At 45.0% G+C, this 20,734-nt stretch overlaps 1 protein-coding gene across 1 annotated transcript; it reads right to left on the bottom strand.

Annotated features, from left to right (window-relative positions):
* Window positions 1-2,932: 2,932 nt before the first annotated feature.
* Window positions 2,933-17,941, bottom strand: VLDLR (very low density lipoprotein receptor; the record flags this gene model as incomplete). The annotated part of the gene is given in 20 exon segments (XM_083884262.1): window positions 2,933-3,579; window positions 3,898-4,067; window positions 4,175-4,252; window positions 4,651-4,740; window positions 5,676-5,822; window positions 6,615-6,756; window positions 6,876-7,015; window positions 7,394-7,512; window positions 7,668-7,892; window positions 8,217-8,388; window positions 8,771-8,896; window positions 8,974-9,093; window positions 9,589-9,711; window positions 9,799-9,921; window positions 10,032-10,403; window positions 11,671-11,793; window positions 12,645-12,767; window positions 13,760-13,879; window positions 17,799-17,887; window positions 17,889-17,941. Coding segments are annotated over 20 exon segments (2,691 nt in total), but the record flags the coding sequence as incomplete, so codon positions are not given.
* Window positions 17,942-20,734: the final 2,793 nt, after the last annotated feature.

The raw sequence follows: 20,734 nt of genomic DNA on the forward strand, positions 1-20,734 counted from the left end.
CATAAAATATTTCCATGTATTCTGAAGTTTGACTCTAGGGAAGAATGTCTAGGAAGGAAGGAAAAATTACCTAAAAACCATCTTTACAGAGGACACCTCCAAAGCAAAAATCCATTTCTATGAAATGTGTTTTTCCCAATCATTTGTCTTGATTTAATGCTTAGTGTTTTCATGTCTTCGAGCAATTTATTACATAGCAAGGAGTATTTTAGTGAAGTTAGCCTTCAGTTACCTGTTTAAGTTGTTGGGGTGGGAGGAAGTTTCATGTATGATATGAAGCATTTTCCAGGACTTGACAGAGGTGTGGAAGTGTCCCAACCAGGGCTGTGCAAGAATTAAGACCATCAATCATTCTTTCCACAGGCAGTCTTTATTTTAGATGTTTAACATCCTGGATATTCAGCAGACTGATTGCACAGCCTGTCTATCCCACCCCTGCTCTGAAGAATTTTTTGATAGAGGTAAATTTCAAAGCTCTTTCAGGAGAGGAAAAGCAAAAAACCAGCAAGTTGGCTGTATTAAGTTGGGTTTTGCACTTCAGCAGAGCAGACAGGTGTCTCCAAACATCTTCCAGTCAGTGACAATACCAACCACTGTTGTGAGCCAGCTCAAAGAAGGAACAGGAGCACATTTCTTCACAGACATGCTGTGCCATATCTACAGAAAGTACTGGCAGGTCTCCACTTACATCTACATTGTGAAGTGAAGAGAGCTTCTGCTTTTTTTCCTTTATCCGAGTGCTCTCACACTAGTTGTTCCAGCCCAAGCCTTTGTTTCTGTACTTTTTCTCTTATCTAGCAAGATTCAGCGTTTACATAAAAATAGATAAGTGCATCTTTGCTGTTTCAGGAAAGATCTGATTGGAAAAAAGGTATGTCCATTAAAAATGTAGGCAAATACAAGCTGGGTAGGAAAAGGGTATATTGTAGCTACCTGTAGAGGAACAAGGTGCAAAAGGGGAAGAAAAATCACATGAGCAGCATCAATTCCCTTTATGTTAATTTGCCTCTAAGCAATAATGTAAAATATTTACAGTGCTATAATAACAAAGGCAGATCAAACAGGAGGCAGAAAATAATGTGGGAGCAGAGGGAGTGTATTAAGAGAAATTTGCATGTTTTTAAGGGAAAGAAAAAAGCCAGATTCAAGTTTAGCTTTGCACTCACACTGGCCAGCAGACACTGAACAGAGATAGGCAGTATTTAGAACAAGAGGGATTATATATTCTTCTGGGAAGCAAAAGCTATACCATTACCTTGAACACTACTTCAATAACCAGCTACAGTAATATTTCTGTATCTATAAGCAGAAAACTCTTCAGGAGGAATATAAAGTCAACTTAAGAGTGAAATCTGACAAAGAGGTTATTAATGTCCCATTGCTCTGGGGTTCCACAAGAACAGCAGAGGACCTGAGGGAGAGGGATGATGACTCAGAATTCCTTTAGTGGACACCAGCTCAGCCACAGGGTGCTGCTGCAGGAGAGCTCAGCACAGCTACACCACCTCAACTAAATGCCAAAAGTCATATGATGAGGAGTACAACACAGTCAAATGATTCCAGATGGCAGGGGGAAAAAATCTGTTCAAAGGGAGGAAGGTACTTGTCAATGCAAGTTGGATCTATTTTTACAGAAGGAATCCCTGACTACTGTCCAAGCCTGCTGTGGAAGTAAACAATGATTTCATAACACAAAATTGAAGAGGCAGGAAAGAATAAACCTAGTGAGACTAAAAACCAAACAACATTTGCAAATAAGTACAGGCCATCTTATATCATCTCCTGCTACGGCCTTATATTCCCCTCTCCTCCCTCCTGCTATATGAAGCCATAGAAGTTTTATCTGCTAAAGTGTTAAGTCCTCTTTAGACTAAAGAAATAAATTTTGTTTGTCAAGACACCATTCCTTGCTCAGCACATTGGAACAAAGTCAGAAAACAAATCCCTAGAGCCCACAGTGTCTGTAAAAACTACCTCAGGTTCCCAAAATAAACTTAAGTTGCTACTTCAAACAAATATTAACCTCAGGAAGAAATGTCTTCATTGGTTTTACTGCTCTCTCCTTATACCATTTGGTAGGATACTGGTAGGAGCAATGAACTTCAACAAAAAAGCAGAGCTGTTCTGGACAAAGACTGGGAAGGCTGAGCATTTTGCCTGTAATTAGCTGCCACATGAATTTGCAACCAACCATCTGACTAAGAACTATGTTTTGTTTTGTCACATTTGAACACAAACACTTCAGAGTATCCAGAGTTAGAAGTCAAACTGAAAAAGTTGAATTCTACCCCAATAACTTATGAACCTCACATATTAGGCAGCTTTGAAAGGCACTTTATCCCAAAAAGTACTTGGTAAAACAGACATAGTATTGCTAGCCAGAAACTTTGGAGGCCCCCTTACACTCTGATCTTTGCATGACAATTCAGTCCACATGGCTTCTAGACATCTTAAATGCCTGCAGTCAAGAGTTGCCAGAGATGGTTGGTTTGAAGCTTCAAATCCCCAAAGAGTCGTGAACTTGCTAGAAACAACTTATTTTAAATCTGCACAAGTTGGCAGCTGCCCTCGTCTGTCAGTAAAGGAGTCCCCAATACAAGAAGACCATTAAGAGAACAGACCCCAGTTGTAACTGCAATGAGAACAAGCATTAGAAGCAAGCCTAGGAACTGATCCAAGTGTTGACTCAATGATTTTCATTGTTACTATTTTGGAGACAGGATTGATTGAGAGTGATTTAACATGTCATCACTAACACATAACCAAGAGATTATTGCTATTTCCAAACTATGTCTTAGCCTTGAAACTGCATCCCTCCTACCATAAGCAATTTTTTTCTTACCTTGAAGGGGGAAGGATTAGCAAGAGTCAAGTAGCATCTCATACTACAAAAGTTATGGGGAGTAACTAACATAATAATCAAGAACAATACTTCGACTGCTTGACTCATTTTATTTTTATCCCCTCGGCTGCATTTGAGTTTTACAGTGGTTTCTTATAGATCATTCATTCTTGTAGACCTCTAAGAGGTAACAGACAAGATTGAAACAATCATACATATAAAATTACTTATGTTTACAAATTTTTGGCAATCATAGTAACCCGTTTTTTCCTATTGCCGTTGCCCCAATCATTGAAAAAGAGAGTGTACAATAATTTACATCTGAAGTATTTCAAAGTGCTTGATAGTGATTTTCCAATAATTATTTACAAGTGGCCTATAGACATATGTACAGGTGTTACAAGTTGTGGCTGGAATATGGCTTTCTATGGAAAGTGCTTTATTTTTGGTCAGTGATGTTACTGACTAACCAACCCAAAGGTTACTGATAAAACTGTAACCACTAACAGCTGAATTGTTGTGGACAGGTATTTACAGAGTTGTTGAGCCGTAGAAAATAACTATTTACACAAGTGTTCCATAAATACAGAAAGTATCTTCTTTCTTCCAAGAATGGAGGAAGTCCTTCAGCCACAAACCTGGTTACTATCCCCAAAGAGTGTAAGACACAAGTAAACTGAAAGTGATTGCTGATCCAGTGCTCACGCCATGTCATCATCTGTGCTGACAACAGATATCTGCAAAAAAGGTAAGTATAAGTCAGCTACAGTTGCACCAATAAAAGACAATAAAGCAACACACATCATGGGCAATTCTGCAGGCTAGTGACCACATTCAGCACAGATTACTCCATCCCAGGCACAGACATTAGTTACCTACCACAACTTTAACCTTGATTATAGGTAAAGTTGTCAACTGGTTCAGCCCAGTCCGCAGCCAGCAGCTTTCAAAAGCAGAGAAGACTCCTAAATTCAACTCAGGTATCCTTTGGCACTCTTTCAACTGCAGTTATTAACGTGGAGTCTCAGACATGACAGGTAAATAGGTTTACTTACTGCAGGGTAGGTGTGTCCTACTGAACCGCTGTGTCTCCCGATATCAATTGTGAGGTCCTCTTCCGTGGTTTTCAGGTAGACTGGATTATCAAAATTCATGCTTTTCATGTTCTTGTGCTGCCAGTTACGCCACATGAAGTAGCCAGCTGCTGCAGCCATCATCAGCAACACTGCAGGGGGACAAAGATTGCAGACATGGAGCAGTGTCAGGTCAAGCTCCTAAGAGTGGCTCGGCTCACCACACGGGGTCCAAAAGGCCAGTAAATGCTGCACTCACCAGCAGGAAGAATAATCCAAGCTGCTGATGTTCTTCCAGCTGCAGTCACTTCAGAGGTTGTACCACTAGTGTTGAATCCTGCATGAGAATTTGACACAGTGAGCTTGTGTACTGACAAGGCTGGCAGATTGTCATATGCAAACATTTCCCAAACCCAGAAACAGCTCCTATTTGATTAGCTTCTCACTAGCACACTGCTAGAACAGCCTAACATGCTTCATCCTGTATTAGTTGGAAGCTTTTTTTTATTGCTTGCCTTCTCTGAGCACTCTTGGGATTTCATGGAACCTACAGGTTCCACATTGTCCCATGTGAACTAAATCTGTTTAACACATGCTCCAGCTGTTACACCACACAAATGATCTGGCCTGTGTTCTCTACTTGCATGCAAAGGAGAAAACATCCAAGTAGGCTAGTTGGTCAGTTTGCATTTAATTTCTCTAATGTTTAGCAGTGTGAGTTATTGGGACCAGTACCTCCAGGAACTAGTCCAACAGTTGGAGATTTTTCTGTTGTGCTGGTATCTTTAGCCTCAGTGTAAGCCACAGTTGTTCCAGTACCTGAAACTAATTATAGATCAAGAACTAATTATAGATCAGTTAATCCTGAAGTTCTGCAATGGCTTTGCTATGAGAGCCATGGTAGTGAAGGTTTAGCAGATGGCAAAAATGATCATGCAGCTTTGTTAGCTTTACTGGGAACACTGACATTAACTATTTCACTAGCACGCCCTCAGCACAGAGTTCTTGATGGAAAGAAGTTCCAAAAACAAGGCCAGACAGTCAATCAGAAATGAATCACAGGCATTTAAAGTCACAACAGTCATAAGCCATCCCACCCCTCACATAAGGTTTTCTGAAAAAGGTTTTAGTTTTACAAGTTTACTGGTTAGGTACAGCCTTTGATAACCATAGCAACCTTTTCGAGCAGCCAAGGGAGGCCAGCATCCTTGCACTTAGCACTCTGTGGCAGTCAGAACCAACACCCAACACAGTCAGTGGCACCTTGGAGTTCCTAGCTCCACTCCACTGGACAAAGCCAGCTTGCTGCACAGTCAGTGCTGACAACAGTAGCACAGCAGCAAGTTCATCTGGACCAAGAATGAGGTACAAACTTCCTTGGACAGCAACATTAGCCCATCACCTTTTGAACACTGTGTATTTATATGTACAGCCATGCTAGTTTACACCCCTGTTTTATAAGAGGCTGAGTATGTTTTGTCCTTGTGCTTGCTGTCTGCAGAAAGCCATGTGGTACAAGGTCTTGTTGCAAATGATGATGATGATGCAGAAGCAAAGCGTGGACTTTAAACAGCACCTGCAGACTCTGAGATCCACATTAATGCCTAAGACCCTCCCCTCCAAGATTAATTACATCAGAATAATTTTAGCAAAGCTGCTAGCCTATACCACTGTATTTCCTTCCCACTAACAGGTTCAATACTCTCCTAACTCCTCCTGCCCCATTCATCCTGGGAAAGATCTCAGTTGTGTTACAGTACCTGTACATCTCAGACCATCCTCCTGCAATGAGAACCGAGCAGGACATGCACAGGTGTACTTTGGAGAATGTTCATTTATCTGAGGAGCAGGCAGGCACAGGTAGCTACAGCCTCCATTTGCCACGTTCTCTTCACACCAGTTCCTACCTGTTGGTACACCAGTTAGGGAGAGAACAAGAGTGAGCCTTCATGATCCAGGTGTGTAGCAGAAGCATTTGCTCATTAATTGTTTTAGGAGAATTACTTGTCTCAGCTGGTGTAGGAAATGGATTTTTAGAGAATCCTCAAAGTCTGACAGAAAGTTTACATAATGTGCATCTGTATGCAAACCTTGAGATAAGAAATGCTGACTTAGAAATGCCATGAAATAGGATGGATATTGTTGAGAGAGAAATGGAACCGCAAACAAGTTTCAAAGGATGGCATTGCAAATAAGACTAGATACTTTGGAGAAACAGAATTATGAAAGGTGCATTGTAGTAGGACCCACAAGGAGTGATTTTAGACAACTGCCTTTAAGGCATCAACAGCACTGTGTGGTAAAAGCTGATAGGCCAAGAAACACTTATAATATATTGTAATTAAGAAATAGTTGGCTTCTAGCTGTGATGGTGTGAACTGTAACATCTATATTGTCTCACCCTTCACATGAGACTGAAAATGGAATAAAAGTTTTTGAAACCCCTCTCAGTTGCCCCATCTCTGGGTCAGAAAAGTTTATAATCTGACAAAATGGCTATAGATTTGTATCTGCTCTGCCCAAGAAAGAGCAATTGCAAATTACGTCCCAACCCCCATGGAGCTGTCTGTGTTAGAAGCTCCAAGCAGAAGTAGAAGTGGACAGCTGGACACTAAAGTGATACCACTGGACACCGTCCAGGCAGGGCAGGCTTCTCACAGGTGTACACTGACTTAACTATGGACTGTGCTGAAAATTACCTGAAGGCTGAACAAGCTCGTGATACACAATGAGGTCCTGTGCATCATTGAGGTTGTTCACCAGGGTAACCAACTCTGTCCCGGTGAATTTGTTGGCACCATAGACTGCCTCATTCTCTCCATCAATCCAGTACACACGGTCCTAGAAGACAATGATGCCATTGCATCCCATTACTTCCATATTTCCATCAGCCCCACCATTCCTGCCACACACCAGCAAGAAGAGGATCTTTGACAAGGACTACAGCAAGTCATCCTTACCTCAAAAATGGTTAGAGCAAGAGGATGAGGAAGGAACATGTGTGATTTCAGCACAATTCTACGATCCTGGCCATTCAAGTCCACACTAGACAGCATGTGCAGTTTGGAATCAAGCCAGTACAGGCGGCTTTTTACAAGATCTAGGAGGGGGAAAACACCAAATATAGTTTAATGTCCACGTGGAGGAAACCTCCAAAGCTTGCTGCAAGACCTGAAACGCCCACAGGTTTGAGAATGGTGGCAGTGTTGCCCTAATTTCTTACCATTCCAGGACACTGAGGGCTGCTGCAGTGGTGCCTATATGGCCTGTGCCTCAACTATAATATAGAGCAGTTCAGGGAAAGTTATGTTTCAGTATCTGAGAAGTGCTGATGCCTGTTGCAGTGCCTTCAGGCATACAGAACCTTCCCTTTCTCAGAAGCTGAAAAGAGTTCTCTGAAGAATGACCTTGGCTTTTTGTAGCAAAAAAATTGCTAAAGCTCCAGAATACCTCTGGCACAGAGACAAGTTCAACATACCTAGAGCAATTCCATTAGGCCATTGGATTTCTGTTGTCACAAGCTGCTGTCTGTCAAATCCATTCATTCCTGCTTTTTCAATTTTTGCTGGCTCACCCCAGTCTGACCAGTACATAAAGCTGTGAAGCAGAATTTATGTTGTATGATGCACTATAGTACTGTGTAGTATCACTCTTAATTATGACCAATAACTAACAAAGGCTACCTAAGTCAGTTATCAGAACATGTAGCTGGTAGGTCCACTCTTTTTAAAAGAACCTGGACAAATACTCACCCAGAGATAGGATCTACAGCAATGGAAGCTGGCTCCCTCAGCTCAGAGCGAAACAAAACCTTTCTTTTTGTGCCATCCAGGCTGGCCACTGAAATAGTCTTTGTAGTTGAGTCAGTCCAGTAGATGTTCTTATAAACCCAGTCAACAGCAATTCCTGCAGGGCTGTGTATGTTGTCCAGGATTTTGATGTGTGTTCCAACTTTATCACGGGTATCAATGGAGGCACTGGAAGACAAGGAGGACTTGCTTTCAACCACTTCCTCAGCAGATACTATCCCTTGGCACAGCTCAGCAAACACTGCACAAGATTTCAGGCAGAAGGTGAGTGTGGGACTTTCCACAGAGTGCCTTTTGTACAGATGTGGCAGCAGTTACTAGGAAATGCAATAGGCATACACGCTGCTAGCTGTAGGAACTTGCATCAACTACATTTTGTCTTTAGGACACCAGGAATCTGTTTTTCATCACCAGATACTAGAGAAATGGCTTGGGTAAAACAGGGGATGTTTTAGGGAAGCACACAAGGTTCAGAAGTTAAGCCTAATTTACCTGAAGATTGCTTTTTGGCTGAAGTCTGCCCAGTAAAGCTTTTGCTCAGCAATATCAGCATCTAGAGCTATAGAGTTTCTTAGCTGCTCTACAAGCTGAATGTATTCTTTTCTCTCAAGGCCAATCTTCCTGATGTCTCGGCGGTTGGTGAAAATTAGACTTGGCTCTTTCCCTGTGAAAAGAGTTTAAAGTGTCACCTGCTCTCCTAGGTATTTAGTCACATGCTTTTCTTTTACAAAAAAATTTAAGAGTCATCATATTTAGTATTTGCTATTCCACACTTGGTAGCAGATGCTGACAGAGGTCCTGGCTGTACCATACCTCATCTTTTTCTCCCTCCACAACTTGATGGGGAGGATCCTCCTGCTCAGGGAGCAGACACAAGCAGTTTATGTCAGGCAGCTTTAAGTTCTGTATCATGGCATCATTCAAAGTGTTAGTAGTGACCAGGAAACACCACAGCAGCTAGTGTAAAAACCACAGTAGTATAAACAGTGCATCACCTGCTGACTCATTTTAAATTGGGGATATAAAAGTCTTATGTCAACACTCACCAACTGCTTTGCACACCCCAGTAGCAAGATCCATCTGATAGCCACGGCTACATTCACATTTGTAGCCCCCTTTCAGGTTGATACAGATCTGACTACAGATACCAGGGTTCTGACATTCATCAATATCTGTAAAAACAAAAATTTAATTTATGCTCACCTCCAATATCACCAGTGGTGTCCATTTTAAACTACTAGATACTTGCCTCCACAGGTTCTCCTGTCCAGAAGCTCAAACCCAGCTGGACAGTCACATTCATAGCCAATAATGAGATCTCTGCAGATATGAGAGCATCCACCATTGTTCACCAGACATTCATTGACGTCTGGAAGAGAGAATTCGCCACCTCTGAGAAGGCATGCATGTCTAGTCTTATAGTCTAAGCCCTAGAGCATTTTACCAGGTACTCATCCATTTTCTAACAATGCCTGCCATATCTGATAAACGTTTTTGGCACTTGAAGTCATATGCAAGAGCACCCCCACAAATTCATGTTTGCTCAGCTACCAGCACTTTCTCTGTGTTACATGCAGGCAGCAATAAAAATTGAGGCTCCTGAAGTTTCAGTGTTTCTAATGCATTAGATAACATTAGATAATGCATTTCATAATGCCTTCCTGACTACAGAAAAATCATCCTATCAGCCAGTCTGGCTAGGATAAAACTAGCTTGTTAACTAGGTTGGTCTCAGTTGTAAGTTTGCCACCAAGAAGTGCCAATGGCCACCAAGAAGTGCCAGTAGGCATTCCAGCTGACATCTGGCAACTCAGAGTTGAGTAGATCTACTAATCAACACTGTGCAAAGAATTTATTCACTTACTACACTCCTTGAGGGGCTCATCACTCCAGTCCTTGCAGTCTCTCTGCTGGTTGCACACTTTATTGATATCTATGCATTCTCCACTCCTGCACTTGAATTTGCCAGGTCCAGCGCACTGAATAACTGACACAATGAAGATTTGTGAGGGTGACTACCAGCTCCAACAGATATCCTGGAAAGACTTTACTCTTGCTGAGTTCCCACACCTACCATTGTTACAATTTACTTCATCTGTGCCATCCAGACAATCTCTCACACCGTTGCATTGCCTACTCCCATGGATGCAGTTCCCATCCTCACATCTGAACTGGTCTGGCCTGCAGGTCCGAGAAGCTGGGGACATAACCATTACAGACTTTTACCCCTGGGGTTTTACTGAAGCAAAGGAAATCAAAAACAGGGGTCAGGCAGCACCTCCCCAGAGAAAGGCCAAGAGAACTTACGGCAGTTGATTTCATCGCTCCCATCCTTGCAGTCAGGGTCTCCATCGCAGCGCCACTTTTTGTGGATGCATTCACCCGAGCCACACTGCACCTCGCTGGCAGAGCACTTCACAGAAGGGGCAGGCTGGCGGCCACACTGCTCCAGGGACTCATCTGAGTGGTCAGAGCAGTCAGCATCATCGTCACACACCCAGCTGAGGGGGATGCAGGTTGAGCTCTTGCACTGGAACTCATGGACGCCACAGGTAGGAGGTGCACATTCCAGCTCGTCACTACCATCACTGCAGTCATCCTGGCCATTGCAGACAAAGCTCTTGGAAATACATTGCCCACTGCTGCATGTGAAGTCTGATGGACTGCAAGTCACGTTGCCTGGGGTAAAGGGAGCAGGAGAGATTAGTACATTATCACAAGAAGGCTGACTTTTGTGTGAAGTTTACTTTGTTTTGCAGCTGTTAGCTGACAGAAGATCAGCATCCTGTATAAGGCAAAAAGGAAGCCTAAATGACCACCTACAGGACACTTGGGTTCCACAGACCATCCTCCTTGCCATTGGACATTTTAAGTGATAGGTATCAGATTTGAGCTACTGAGTGAAAATAACCCCCTGAAGCAGCTAGGCTGTCCTGCTCTTCAGACTGAAAGTCCTTCAGAAAACAGGGTCTCACCCTGTGGGCCAAAGACAGAAGGTAAGAAAATTGCCAGCTCAAGAGTACAAACCAAGATTAAGGCAGTCTGATGCTCAGCATGTACTGTAGTTAAAAATGTTTTGTGCTGGTCCCCAGGACAGCAGTGGCTCATCTCCCAGACCAAGATCTTGCCCGAGTTGATCCCATGGTTAAGCACACCCATGCAATTAATGTCAGTACAAATTATGCTGGTTTAATAGCAGTGTAGCAGACAGCTCAGTATGCCTAGGCTCACAGTTTTATCAGCTTCATCAGAAACACTGTCTGTAGATTTATTTGTAGATTAAGGCATTAGTTTGCTGAGTAAGATGGTAACTCCACAGACACACAGCAGAAGTCTGGAGATCTGTATAACCTGGCCATCCAGGTTAGGTGGTTCTGATGGAAGCCAGCCCTGTGGCTTTGGTTACAGCAAATGCATTTCAGGACACCTCAGAAAACTCATATGTATGCAAATTCTCTTGAATAAGCCAGGCATGCTGCACTCTAATGCTGCAGTGGCAGCTCTGCTTGTGTACCAGCCTGAACTTGCCATCCAAACACCAGAAATTCAGCTTCACAGATATTTCAGGATAGGGCTATAAAGTAGATCAGCTATGCCCTTTCTACACTTTTAGGAGACAATTTGTTAATGTAAGCAGCAATTTCAGAAACTCTACAGAGAACAAGTTCTGACAACTGGCTTGCCAGTGACTAAGCCTACCTGTGGCTACTGCCAAAATTAGCAGTGAAGAAAGACAGACAATAAAAAGCTTACATTATTGTAGCTCTTAACTTAGCAGGATAGAGGAGTGCTAGGAAAAGTTTGCTTTAAGCAGCTGCAAAGCAAGATGAATGTAGGAGAGATATTGATACTATCAAAAAATTTATCTTCCCAGGTGCACTGCCCAGCTCCTTTCCAAGTAAGTTGACTTCAGATAGAGTTATGCAGCCACCATTTCCCTCCTTACCACAGTTCTGCTCATCTTCTTCACTGTCACAGTCTTTTTCACCATCACACTTCCAGGACACTGGGATACACTGAGTTGACTGAGGACCACAGCTGATTTCATTTACCCGGCACGTTCTCGTATCTATTGAAAGAAAGTTTAAATTCAATCTAAGAGCTACTGATCTTGGGTTTCAGCATTTGTGCTGAAAATTGAGGCTGAAAGGCTTCAGGTCTGGACAAAGTTGCAGTTGTTTAGGTGCTAACATCTCTATAAATTGATGGAAAAGGCTGTACTATTCTACAGAGCTCAGTTAAAACAGATGCTTCCAGTTCCCAAGAGATTAGTATTTAAAGGCTAACTGCATGATTACACACCAATTACACTGTAGCACCTTGAGGTACAACAAATAGTACTAGGGAGGAGTAGTGCCAAAGTGCACCAGGACTTGGGGTTGAAGCATTCCCCACTGTGGATCCTCTTAATACAGGAAAATGACATTTCCTGGATCTATATTGCTTGATGAGTTGTGATACTTCAGACCAGAGTTGCTAATCCTGAGACCTCACAGTCAAGCCTCTGCACCACTGCTCCCTACACCCCAACATGTAGTCAGACACTCAGTCCCTACATTACCTCTGGTAGTATTGGGACTGCACTTGCAAAGCAGCTGCCTTGGAGAACAGCAATCCCTTGGTGCACAAGCCACAGTGACAGTCAGGCACTGAACATGACAAGTCATGTTCTGTCTGTGAGTAAAACCTGGTACTTGCTACCCCTTACAAATTCAAGAGTGCCCACTCAGTTCTGCATCCTTTTCAGCAGTAAAGAAACTCTCCTCAAGACCCTGACCAGGCCAAACACTTATGAAAGTGCTCCCCAGGACAAGTCCATCTTTGCTTCAGCAGGAGAGCCAGCCTGGAAGCAGGCCAGAGGGTCAGAAAGGTGCTCCACAGAGGCTTGGGCACCCCAGGGTGGCAGCAGAGCTCACTTACGGCACAGCTCGGAGCTCTCGTCGGACCCGTCCTCGCAGTCTGGGTCCCCATCACACTGCCACCTGTTAGGCACACACTGACCACTGAGGCACACAAAATCAGATTCGGCACATGTCTTCTTCACTGGGAGGGAGGAAAAGGCACTTGTTTAGGCACCAGAGCTTGGCTGATTTATTGCCAACAGGGATCAGCTTCATTGCCCCAGAAAGTTATCCAGTATCCTTGTTTGGTGGATGCCTGGTGTGGTCCCCCACCAACCTAACAAACAGTGTTGCTGCTGAACACTTCCTACAGAGTTATTCTGTAAGAGAAAAACAGAATAACTTCCTACAGAGTTATTCTCTACAGAGAAGCATTTATTTTCATCTAATCAGCCACTGAAGGACCACTATTGCTAAGGAGACTAAGCAGGTTAGTCTATTTTAGCTGCTGCTTCGAACAGACTTGGGTTAACATAAGGTCAAAATATTAATATTAAGGTTTTGAACTCTGAGTTTATAGTCAAGGCATTTGATTTGTCATTACAGAAGCATGGTACTATGTAACTCTAGGGTAATAGTTTAGGTCTGCTTGAGGAGACTGGCAGTTCAACCACACCAGTGATGGATACAGAGTATGCTTTGCCTGGTCTCCAAGCAAATCTAGTCATCTATCTTGGCTTCTATGTCTGCTTAAAGCAAGGGTTGGCAGCCAAAGCTGGACTTAATGTTTATAGGAGACACAGCAGAATCACTTTCACATCTAAAGCAGAGCTTTTAACTGTGGAATAGCCAACAGCAGAGTACTAATAGCAAACATTTTCTATTATGTATTCAAGAAACAACTGAGAACAGGCTTATAGTCTGTTCCTGTCAGTCATCACGCTCACAAGTGAAGAATTTTGGTCACAAGCTTTGTCTCGGTTGCCAATTTCAGCAGGGTTAGATAACACTTAGAAAAATTCAATTGCCTCAGATGGATATGAGGAATCAAAAGGGGTTATTCTAAGGCATTTGTCTTTATATTCCAACTGCCAGAAGTGCTGGTCAGGATAAGCATCTCTCCAGCTATCCACTGTTAAGTCCCCACTGCTAACTAGCAAGTACTACTGCAGAGGTATTATTTTGACTACTTACCACAAGAACTCTCATCACTGCCATCTGAACAGTCTTCATCACCATCACATTTCCAGATTTGAGGAATACAGCGCCCATTACCACATGCAAATTGGGATTCTTCACATTTCGCTCTCGCACCTTCAACGAAAAAGGCAACCTCAGCCTCGATACTGTTAAGCAATACTTTCCAGCTTTCCCCACTGACCAAGGAGCTACCCAGCCTAATAAAGAGCATAACATCAACACGAAACCAGATCTCAGCTCCAAATCTTGGCAGTCACCTTATTCAATCATGAAAGTAGAGCCAAAAGCTTTCCTTCCCAGTACAAGTGCAGAGTTTAAGCACCATAACTATCCACCTGCCAAAACAGCAGCAAACAGTCTCAGTGTTGTTCTTACTGTTTTGCTCTTCAAGTCAAGGTCAAGCCTGAAAAAATATGTGCCCACAATTACTTCTGCTGTCTTGCACCTAGCATCACATTCTCAAAACTCTTCAAATTTTAAGCAAACTGGGTTTAAATTTGATTAATGTCAACCTGGATTAGCATTTCAATGCTCTGCTGCTAACACATTGCAGCAGAATCCCCAAGACATCTGTAAAGGTAGCTTAGATAACTGCTTTGTAGCTGAACAGGTTTTCATGCTTTATGTTACTCCTCAAACAGTGGCACCCAGAGAGACATTCATTGGCATACACCAAAAAGAAGTGTGATGCTAAAAGAGCAAAGTAATTTACAACTTCCTTCTGGAATCAAATCCATTGCCTCAGAACTGGTAAGTCTTGATTTGTTAGTACACTTGAGTAAGGTACTGCTTTCTGCAAGGTCCTTAGAGTGCATTTTCCAAAGTATCCTCAGCTCTGCCACTGTATGACCCCATCCCTCAAGGGGAACGTGCTTTGTCTTGGAAGCCCTGCTATAACTGTCACTAAAAGCAGCAGCCTGCATCTTCAGCCAGAGCTGTTCCACTTAATGCATGCAGGCAAGTGTGTAAGATTGTGCATCAGTATTGGCTGCACATGCCTTACAGCACGATGCAAGACTCCTGATCATTCTTGGTTTATTGCATCATTTAGTCAGGGTGCTTTTTCCTGGCATTCCAGAGCTCAAAGGGCTCAATCAAATTTTAGCAGAGCATAATTTGATATTTTATATCCTCTCTGTATGACATGCAAAATGCAAGACAGTTTCCAAGCAGAAGGGAGGTACTCAGCCATTTTACATTATATTGGCTAGCCATCACATACTAGACACTCACAAATGCTGGACAGTACAAGCAAGAATAACATGAGCAACCCTATGTGCTGAATGTCTCATAAAAATCCATGATTAAAGACGTGAAACATCACCTTACTGTTTTAGTGGCCTTACTGGAGGAGTAAAGCAGTAACCCAGCTGTTAGAACAAAGTTAACAACTTTTTTTCTTGGGAACTGTGTTCAAAAAGTACCAAAAAATCAGAACATCAGCTCCTGTGTATACTATTTCCTTTTCTGGTTGGGAATTACACCAGCATGTGCTTTCTAACAACGTGGTTTTGTAAAGCTACTGCTACTACTTGGTCATGAGCTGCCAATCAATCAGCTTGCCTTGTGCTAGACAGCACAACCCAGACACCTGAGAGTGGGAGTAGGTGCCACAATTAGAAGCTTGTTCTAAGCCTGATACCTTGTCCAGCAACCTCTAAGAGAAGGTTAGAGTTGTGAGCCCTGGTCACATATTTCAGGTTTTATTGTACTGCTACATAAAATATGCAACAACTCACTCCTGCTTGTTTTGGGACCTTCTCATCCAGGCATTCAGAGTGTGAACAGTCAACCTTTCCCAAAATAGCACACAGATATTAGACTAAGCCAGCCACTGAGGAGATCCCAAAATAACTCCGTGGTCCTTAGTTACTCTATTTCAAGCTAGAATAAGGAGAAAAGGCTCACAAAGGCTGCCTAGTACATTGTGACTTACAAATGTAACACCATTTCAACCAAATGCTACAGGGAAGCTACACACAAGGCTAACCACAGCTGAGCTTGGAGTAACAGCTATAACTTTATAATTACCATCCCAACAACAAGCCATTCCAAGAAGATATCATTGCTTCTGCAGCTGGTACCGAGGGAAATGTCAGAGCAACTACTTATAGCCCACAAACAAGTAAAAAAATCAACAAGGCCTAACACCCACACAGGTGCACAAAGGTAAAGGTCAGCATCTGCTGCTGCTCCTGAAGATGCCAGTCAGACTCTAACAGCCACTTGGAATGAGCTCCAGTTAAAATGGTTGGTTACAGCAAGTAATTCTGATCTCCTGTCCTACACCAAGCACCTTTCTACAATGCCAGGTAACCATTTATTTGGATACTGCCACTCTAATCCACTGCTATTTGAAGCAATGGAGTCATCCCTCAGCTGCAGCCTCAGTCACTAGACACCTAATGCTTTTTTGGAGCAGCATCAGTTAGCCACTAATTCAAAGCTTCTCTTTATGTGTTCTTCATATAACAAAAGCACCTTCACACATTTTCTCTTCCTTGGGATACAGCTCAGGCTGAAAAATGGTGAGAACCATTAACATCAGAGCCTGTGATTGCTAACACATATTATTTTACTGCTCCCCAGGTAACTCTTACAAGTTACCTGGCTCATGAGCAGCAGTAGGTGCAGGGTGAAGGAGCACAGTTACACTGACTACCCAAGTCAAACCACCTTTCCCCATATCTCTGCTATCACTGTTAGTCTCAGCCCCTTAAGCAAGTTGCCAGATTACTTGTCTGGGCAGCTTCAAACATGTGACACTTGTGTACTGTCATCTGACACCAAGTCCCAGAAAAGCTTCCAACCGTGATTGGGAAACCTTGCGAGAGCTCATCTAGGAACTAGCTTAGACTTTTCCCAGACCCTGGCAATTCCAGCTACCAGCAGAGGAGAGCTGATTGGGGCACTGCCTCAAATTTAGGGAACAATCAGAATAATTTGGTTAGCTTGCCTACCAATAACCCTCCACTGTGTGTCTTTTGTGATGATTTCTGAGCAGAGTGCAGGAAAGTTTCAGTGCCAGCCAGTTTGGTCCTTCATTCTACAGCTGTTTAACCATATCTGTTGTGGACCAGGCATGGGAACAACCTACATGACTGGGGGGGATGAGAGGTGACTAGGCAGACATTCCTCCTCTCTCTCTCTCTGTTTTACGAGGACTGGATACAACAATATGCTGCCAGGGCAGCATACCTGGTTCCTGTTATGGGCAACATAACAGGATCAGACCAAGATCAGACACCTGGGCCAACTTTAGGACAATAATCAGGAGATTTAAGAGCCATAGGACAGCACAGACCTCACTGCTCACCTGGGCGAGCAGGCTGGGGCTCACTTCTCAAGGAAGAAAAGCATCAGACAAATGATCACTACCACCATTTAAGAGTAAAATATTTTTAAACGACCATCCAAGGACCCCTGCCGATAGGGGCAACAGCTCCCACGGCGGGAGGCAGCCCTGGAGCTGCTGGCGATGGCCCAGCCCGGGAGCGGGGACACGGCAGCGCTCAGCCTTGCCACCAGATGGAGATCCCTCACGGCGCTTTACCCGGGACCCCGAACCACAGCCATGCCAGCACCGCTGGATAACACAAAGCCCAAGTTGCGCCGCAGTTTGACAGCACCCATGGTCTTTAGAAAACCCAAAAAGCGCCTTAACGCCGGCAGCTTCCCGAGCGCGCCTCTTTCCCCCCGTCCACAACAGAGCCCCGATCCCCCCGACCCTCTGGCTCAGCCCAGCCCCTCAGACCCTCCCTGAGCATCGATCAGGACGGCGGGCCCCTCCTGCAGCAGCAGCAGGCGGGGGGATCCCGGGGGTCAATCCCGGTGCCCCGGGGGAAGGCGGCGCCTCTCCCTGCACGGGGGGCTGCGGGACCCCCTTCCCACCCGAGCCCCAGGGGGGCACCGTGCAGTCGCCCCATAAAGAACGAGCTAAAAGACCCACAACCAGGCAAAACCAGGGGGGAAAAAAGGCGGCGGGGAGAACCCAAACCTCCCCCCGCCTTGGGGCTTCATCCCCGCAACTCACCATCGGCGGCGGCGCTCAGGCAGCCGAGGGCGAGCAGCAGCAGCAGCAGCAGCAGCGGCGCCCAGCACCGCGGGACCGCCCGCCGCCCCTCCGAGCCCGGGGCTCCGCGCTCCGGCCGCTCCAGCCGCTCCAGCCGCATCGCCGCGCCGGGGGACGGGGGATGCGCGGGGCAGGCGGGCGGGAGAAGCGCTGCGGGCGGAGAGAGGCGAGGAGAGAAGGCGGCACAGCCGAGGAGAGGGAGAGAGAGAGAGAGAGACACGCACGGGGTGGAGGGAGGGAGGGAGGGGGGGAGGTTGTTCCCGTGGTGCTCTTATAGCTCAGCGCCCTGCGCGCCCCGCTGGTGACTTCACGGCGCGGCGCCGGGCCCCGGTTGGCTCCGCAGCGCCGCCCGCCCCCGCTGATGCTGCTGCTGCTGCCTCCTCCGCCGCCTCCGCCACCGCCGCACCTGCGGCCCCAGCACCGCAAACACACACACACGCAGAGTCCGCTGTCGGAGCGGCTCGGCGGGGCACGGGCGGAGCGGTGAGTGGCGCTGCGGTGGTGCGGTGATGCGGGCAGAGCCCCCCGCGTCTGTCTGTCTGTGTATGTGTGTGTGTGTCTGTCTGTCCCCCCCTCTCCTCCTCCTCCTTCTTCTTCTTCTCCTCCTTCTTCTCCTCCTCCTCCTTCTTCTCCTCCTCCTCGTCCCCAAACCCAGCCCGCCCCTCTTTCCGCAGGGCGGGGATGGGTCGGTGCGACCCTGCCCGGTGGGGACACAGAGGGGTCGGGATGCGGCGGTGGCGGCGGCAGGGAAGGCTTTGGGCTTTGTTTCCTCTGCGTGTTCCCCCGTCCGGCCACGGGGAGGAGGGATGCGGATCTCCTCCAGCCCGGGCGTGCTGCAAATCCACGATTCTGCCGCCGAAAAAAAAGCTTTTTTTTTTTTTTTTTTTTTTTTTTTTCTGCCCGCCGCCCCGTGCGCACGTGTTTTTGTGCGGTTTTTTTTTTTCCCTCCCTCCGTAGCGGAACTTGGTTTAAAAGGAAGCAGGAGCGGCTCCGGAGGAAGAAAAAAAAGCGCTTCTCCTTCTGCGTGATCCGATGGAGGGAATCGTGGTTAATTAGTGATTTTACAAAACGTTTTGTGTGTGTTTAATTGCGAGCCCGATCTTTTATTTGAGGAGGAGAGTTGGTGGTTTTTATGCCACTTTTGTACGTCTGATTGTGTCTCGGTGGAGTGTAGGTAGAAAAGAAGGGGCTGGTAAAATGCAAAGTTTGTACACGCCCCTCTTGGAATTTAGAAATTGCGCTTTCTAAAATGCTCTGCCTTTTTTTTTTTTTTTTTTTTTTTTTTTTTTTTAAAGTGTTTTTATGGACTTGCTGGTTTATGGTGGTACCGTGTGCTGTGCTTTTAATACTGTTGTGCAGGTATAAACCTCAGCAAGCAGCTCTATCCCAAAACGATGAAAAATCTGGTTGCTGTTTCTTCCCTTGGAGATGAAGTCTCGATTTATTAGCCTAATACTTTTATGTCTTCTCCAGGAACATGATTGATTCCTCCAGTGAAGCAAAAATCTTTGATTTTCCATGTTTCCTCAATGTCATAACATATTTTTGTATGTTTTTTGCAGAGTGAAGCTCTTCTTGATTCACATCCAGTTGTGTCATGACTTCACTAAAGACAAACCATACTACTGCATGAATAACTTTGGAGTGGATTATCTCTTGCAACTCACGTAATGAATGACTGCACACGTCATCCAAATGGGCAAATAGTTGGTGTGCCAGAGACTTGTTTAAAAAGTCAAGATTTGGTTTTGTGTAGCTGAAATACATCTGGGGATTATATTTCTCATATGTGTGTGAATATGAAGAGAGCAGTTCCCAATGTTTGCCTTCCTACAGCCCTTCCACCTGGTGGCCTCAGGGGCAAAGACTGCTTTCCCAGTCTGCCTGGTGTGTGGCATTAGATGCTGCAGCCTTGTTCTTGCACACTTATGCTGCTTCAAGCAAGAAAAATCCTTTGTGTACACGTGGGGTTGTCTGGGGCCCTCAAGAAGGTGGCTTAGTGTAAATAGTGTGTTGAAAACATAATTCTCCTTGCAGATCTTCAACACAACATGCTGCCTTCAGTGCTCACTGCTGCAGGGTCTGTCTGCTGCGCTTTGAGCTGAGCAGCACTTTCATAAATGTCCTGCTGTCGTTACAGAAATATTTTATAAGCCATGTCCTGAGTGCAATACACAAGAAGACTCCAGCCATGCAGAAATACAGAGCTGGACGTACCTTGGTGTATCCTGGTGGCTGATGGCCTTTCTTGTCTTTGGAAGATACAGGTTTACTGGAGAGAGAAAAATTATTCTTTGTGCCCTGCATTGTGGCTGCTCCATGAGCATCCGGACCTGGCTTTGTGATAGGGATCCAACTTTCTATCTGGGATGTACCTAGCTCTTTGTACACCCCAGAGTTTGGACTCCAAAGCGGAACTTGGTATAAAGTAATTTTTACTATTTCAGCTGTATTAAAGCGCTCGAGTAAGTTATGAATCTTATAATCCACAGGCTTTGGTGGAATCTCCATAAAGGGATCTCAGAGAGAAAAGTTTTCTCCATCCTTAGCACCATCCTTACAGGAAGTCTGTTCAAGAAAGGGGCAGGAAATCCTGCTGGGTGCCATGAGATGGAATGCAGGATGGGAGCCATCTGCACTGAGGTTCCATGCCTTTGCAGCAGCTATAGCCTTCCAAAGCCTTGTGTCATGTGGGAATGGGAAGGTTTCTGGGGGGGTCTGCAGTGTGTATAATGAATAGAGAGTCACTTGTTCATACAAGCCAGACTATGTCTGTACAGGAAAATAGGATAAAATTGTGGTGTTTTGTCTGTTGGAAAACACACACACGTGGGGGAATAGCAGCCCTGGTGTGCTAGTGACAATGCAGGAGCAAAGCACCCAGATGGCCTAAGGTC

Source organism: Zosterops lateralis, assembly GCF_965231275.1.
Source record: "Zosterops lateralis genome assembly, chromosome: Z".
NCBI lineage: Eukaryota > Metazoa > Chordata > Aves > Passeriformes > Zosteropidae > Zosterops > Zosterops lateralis.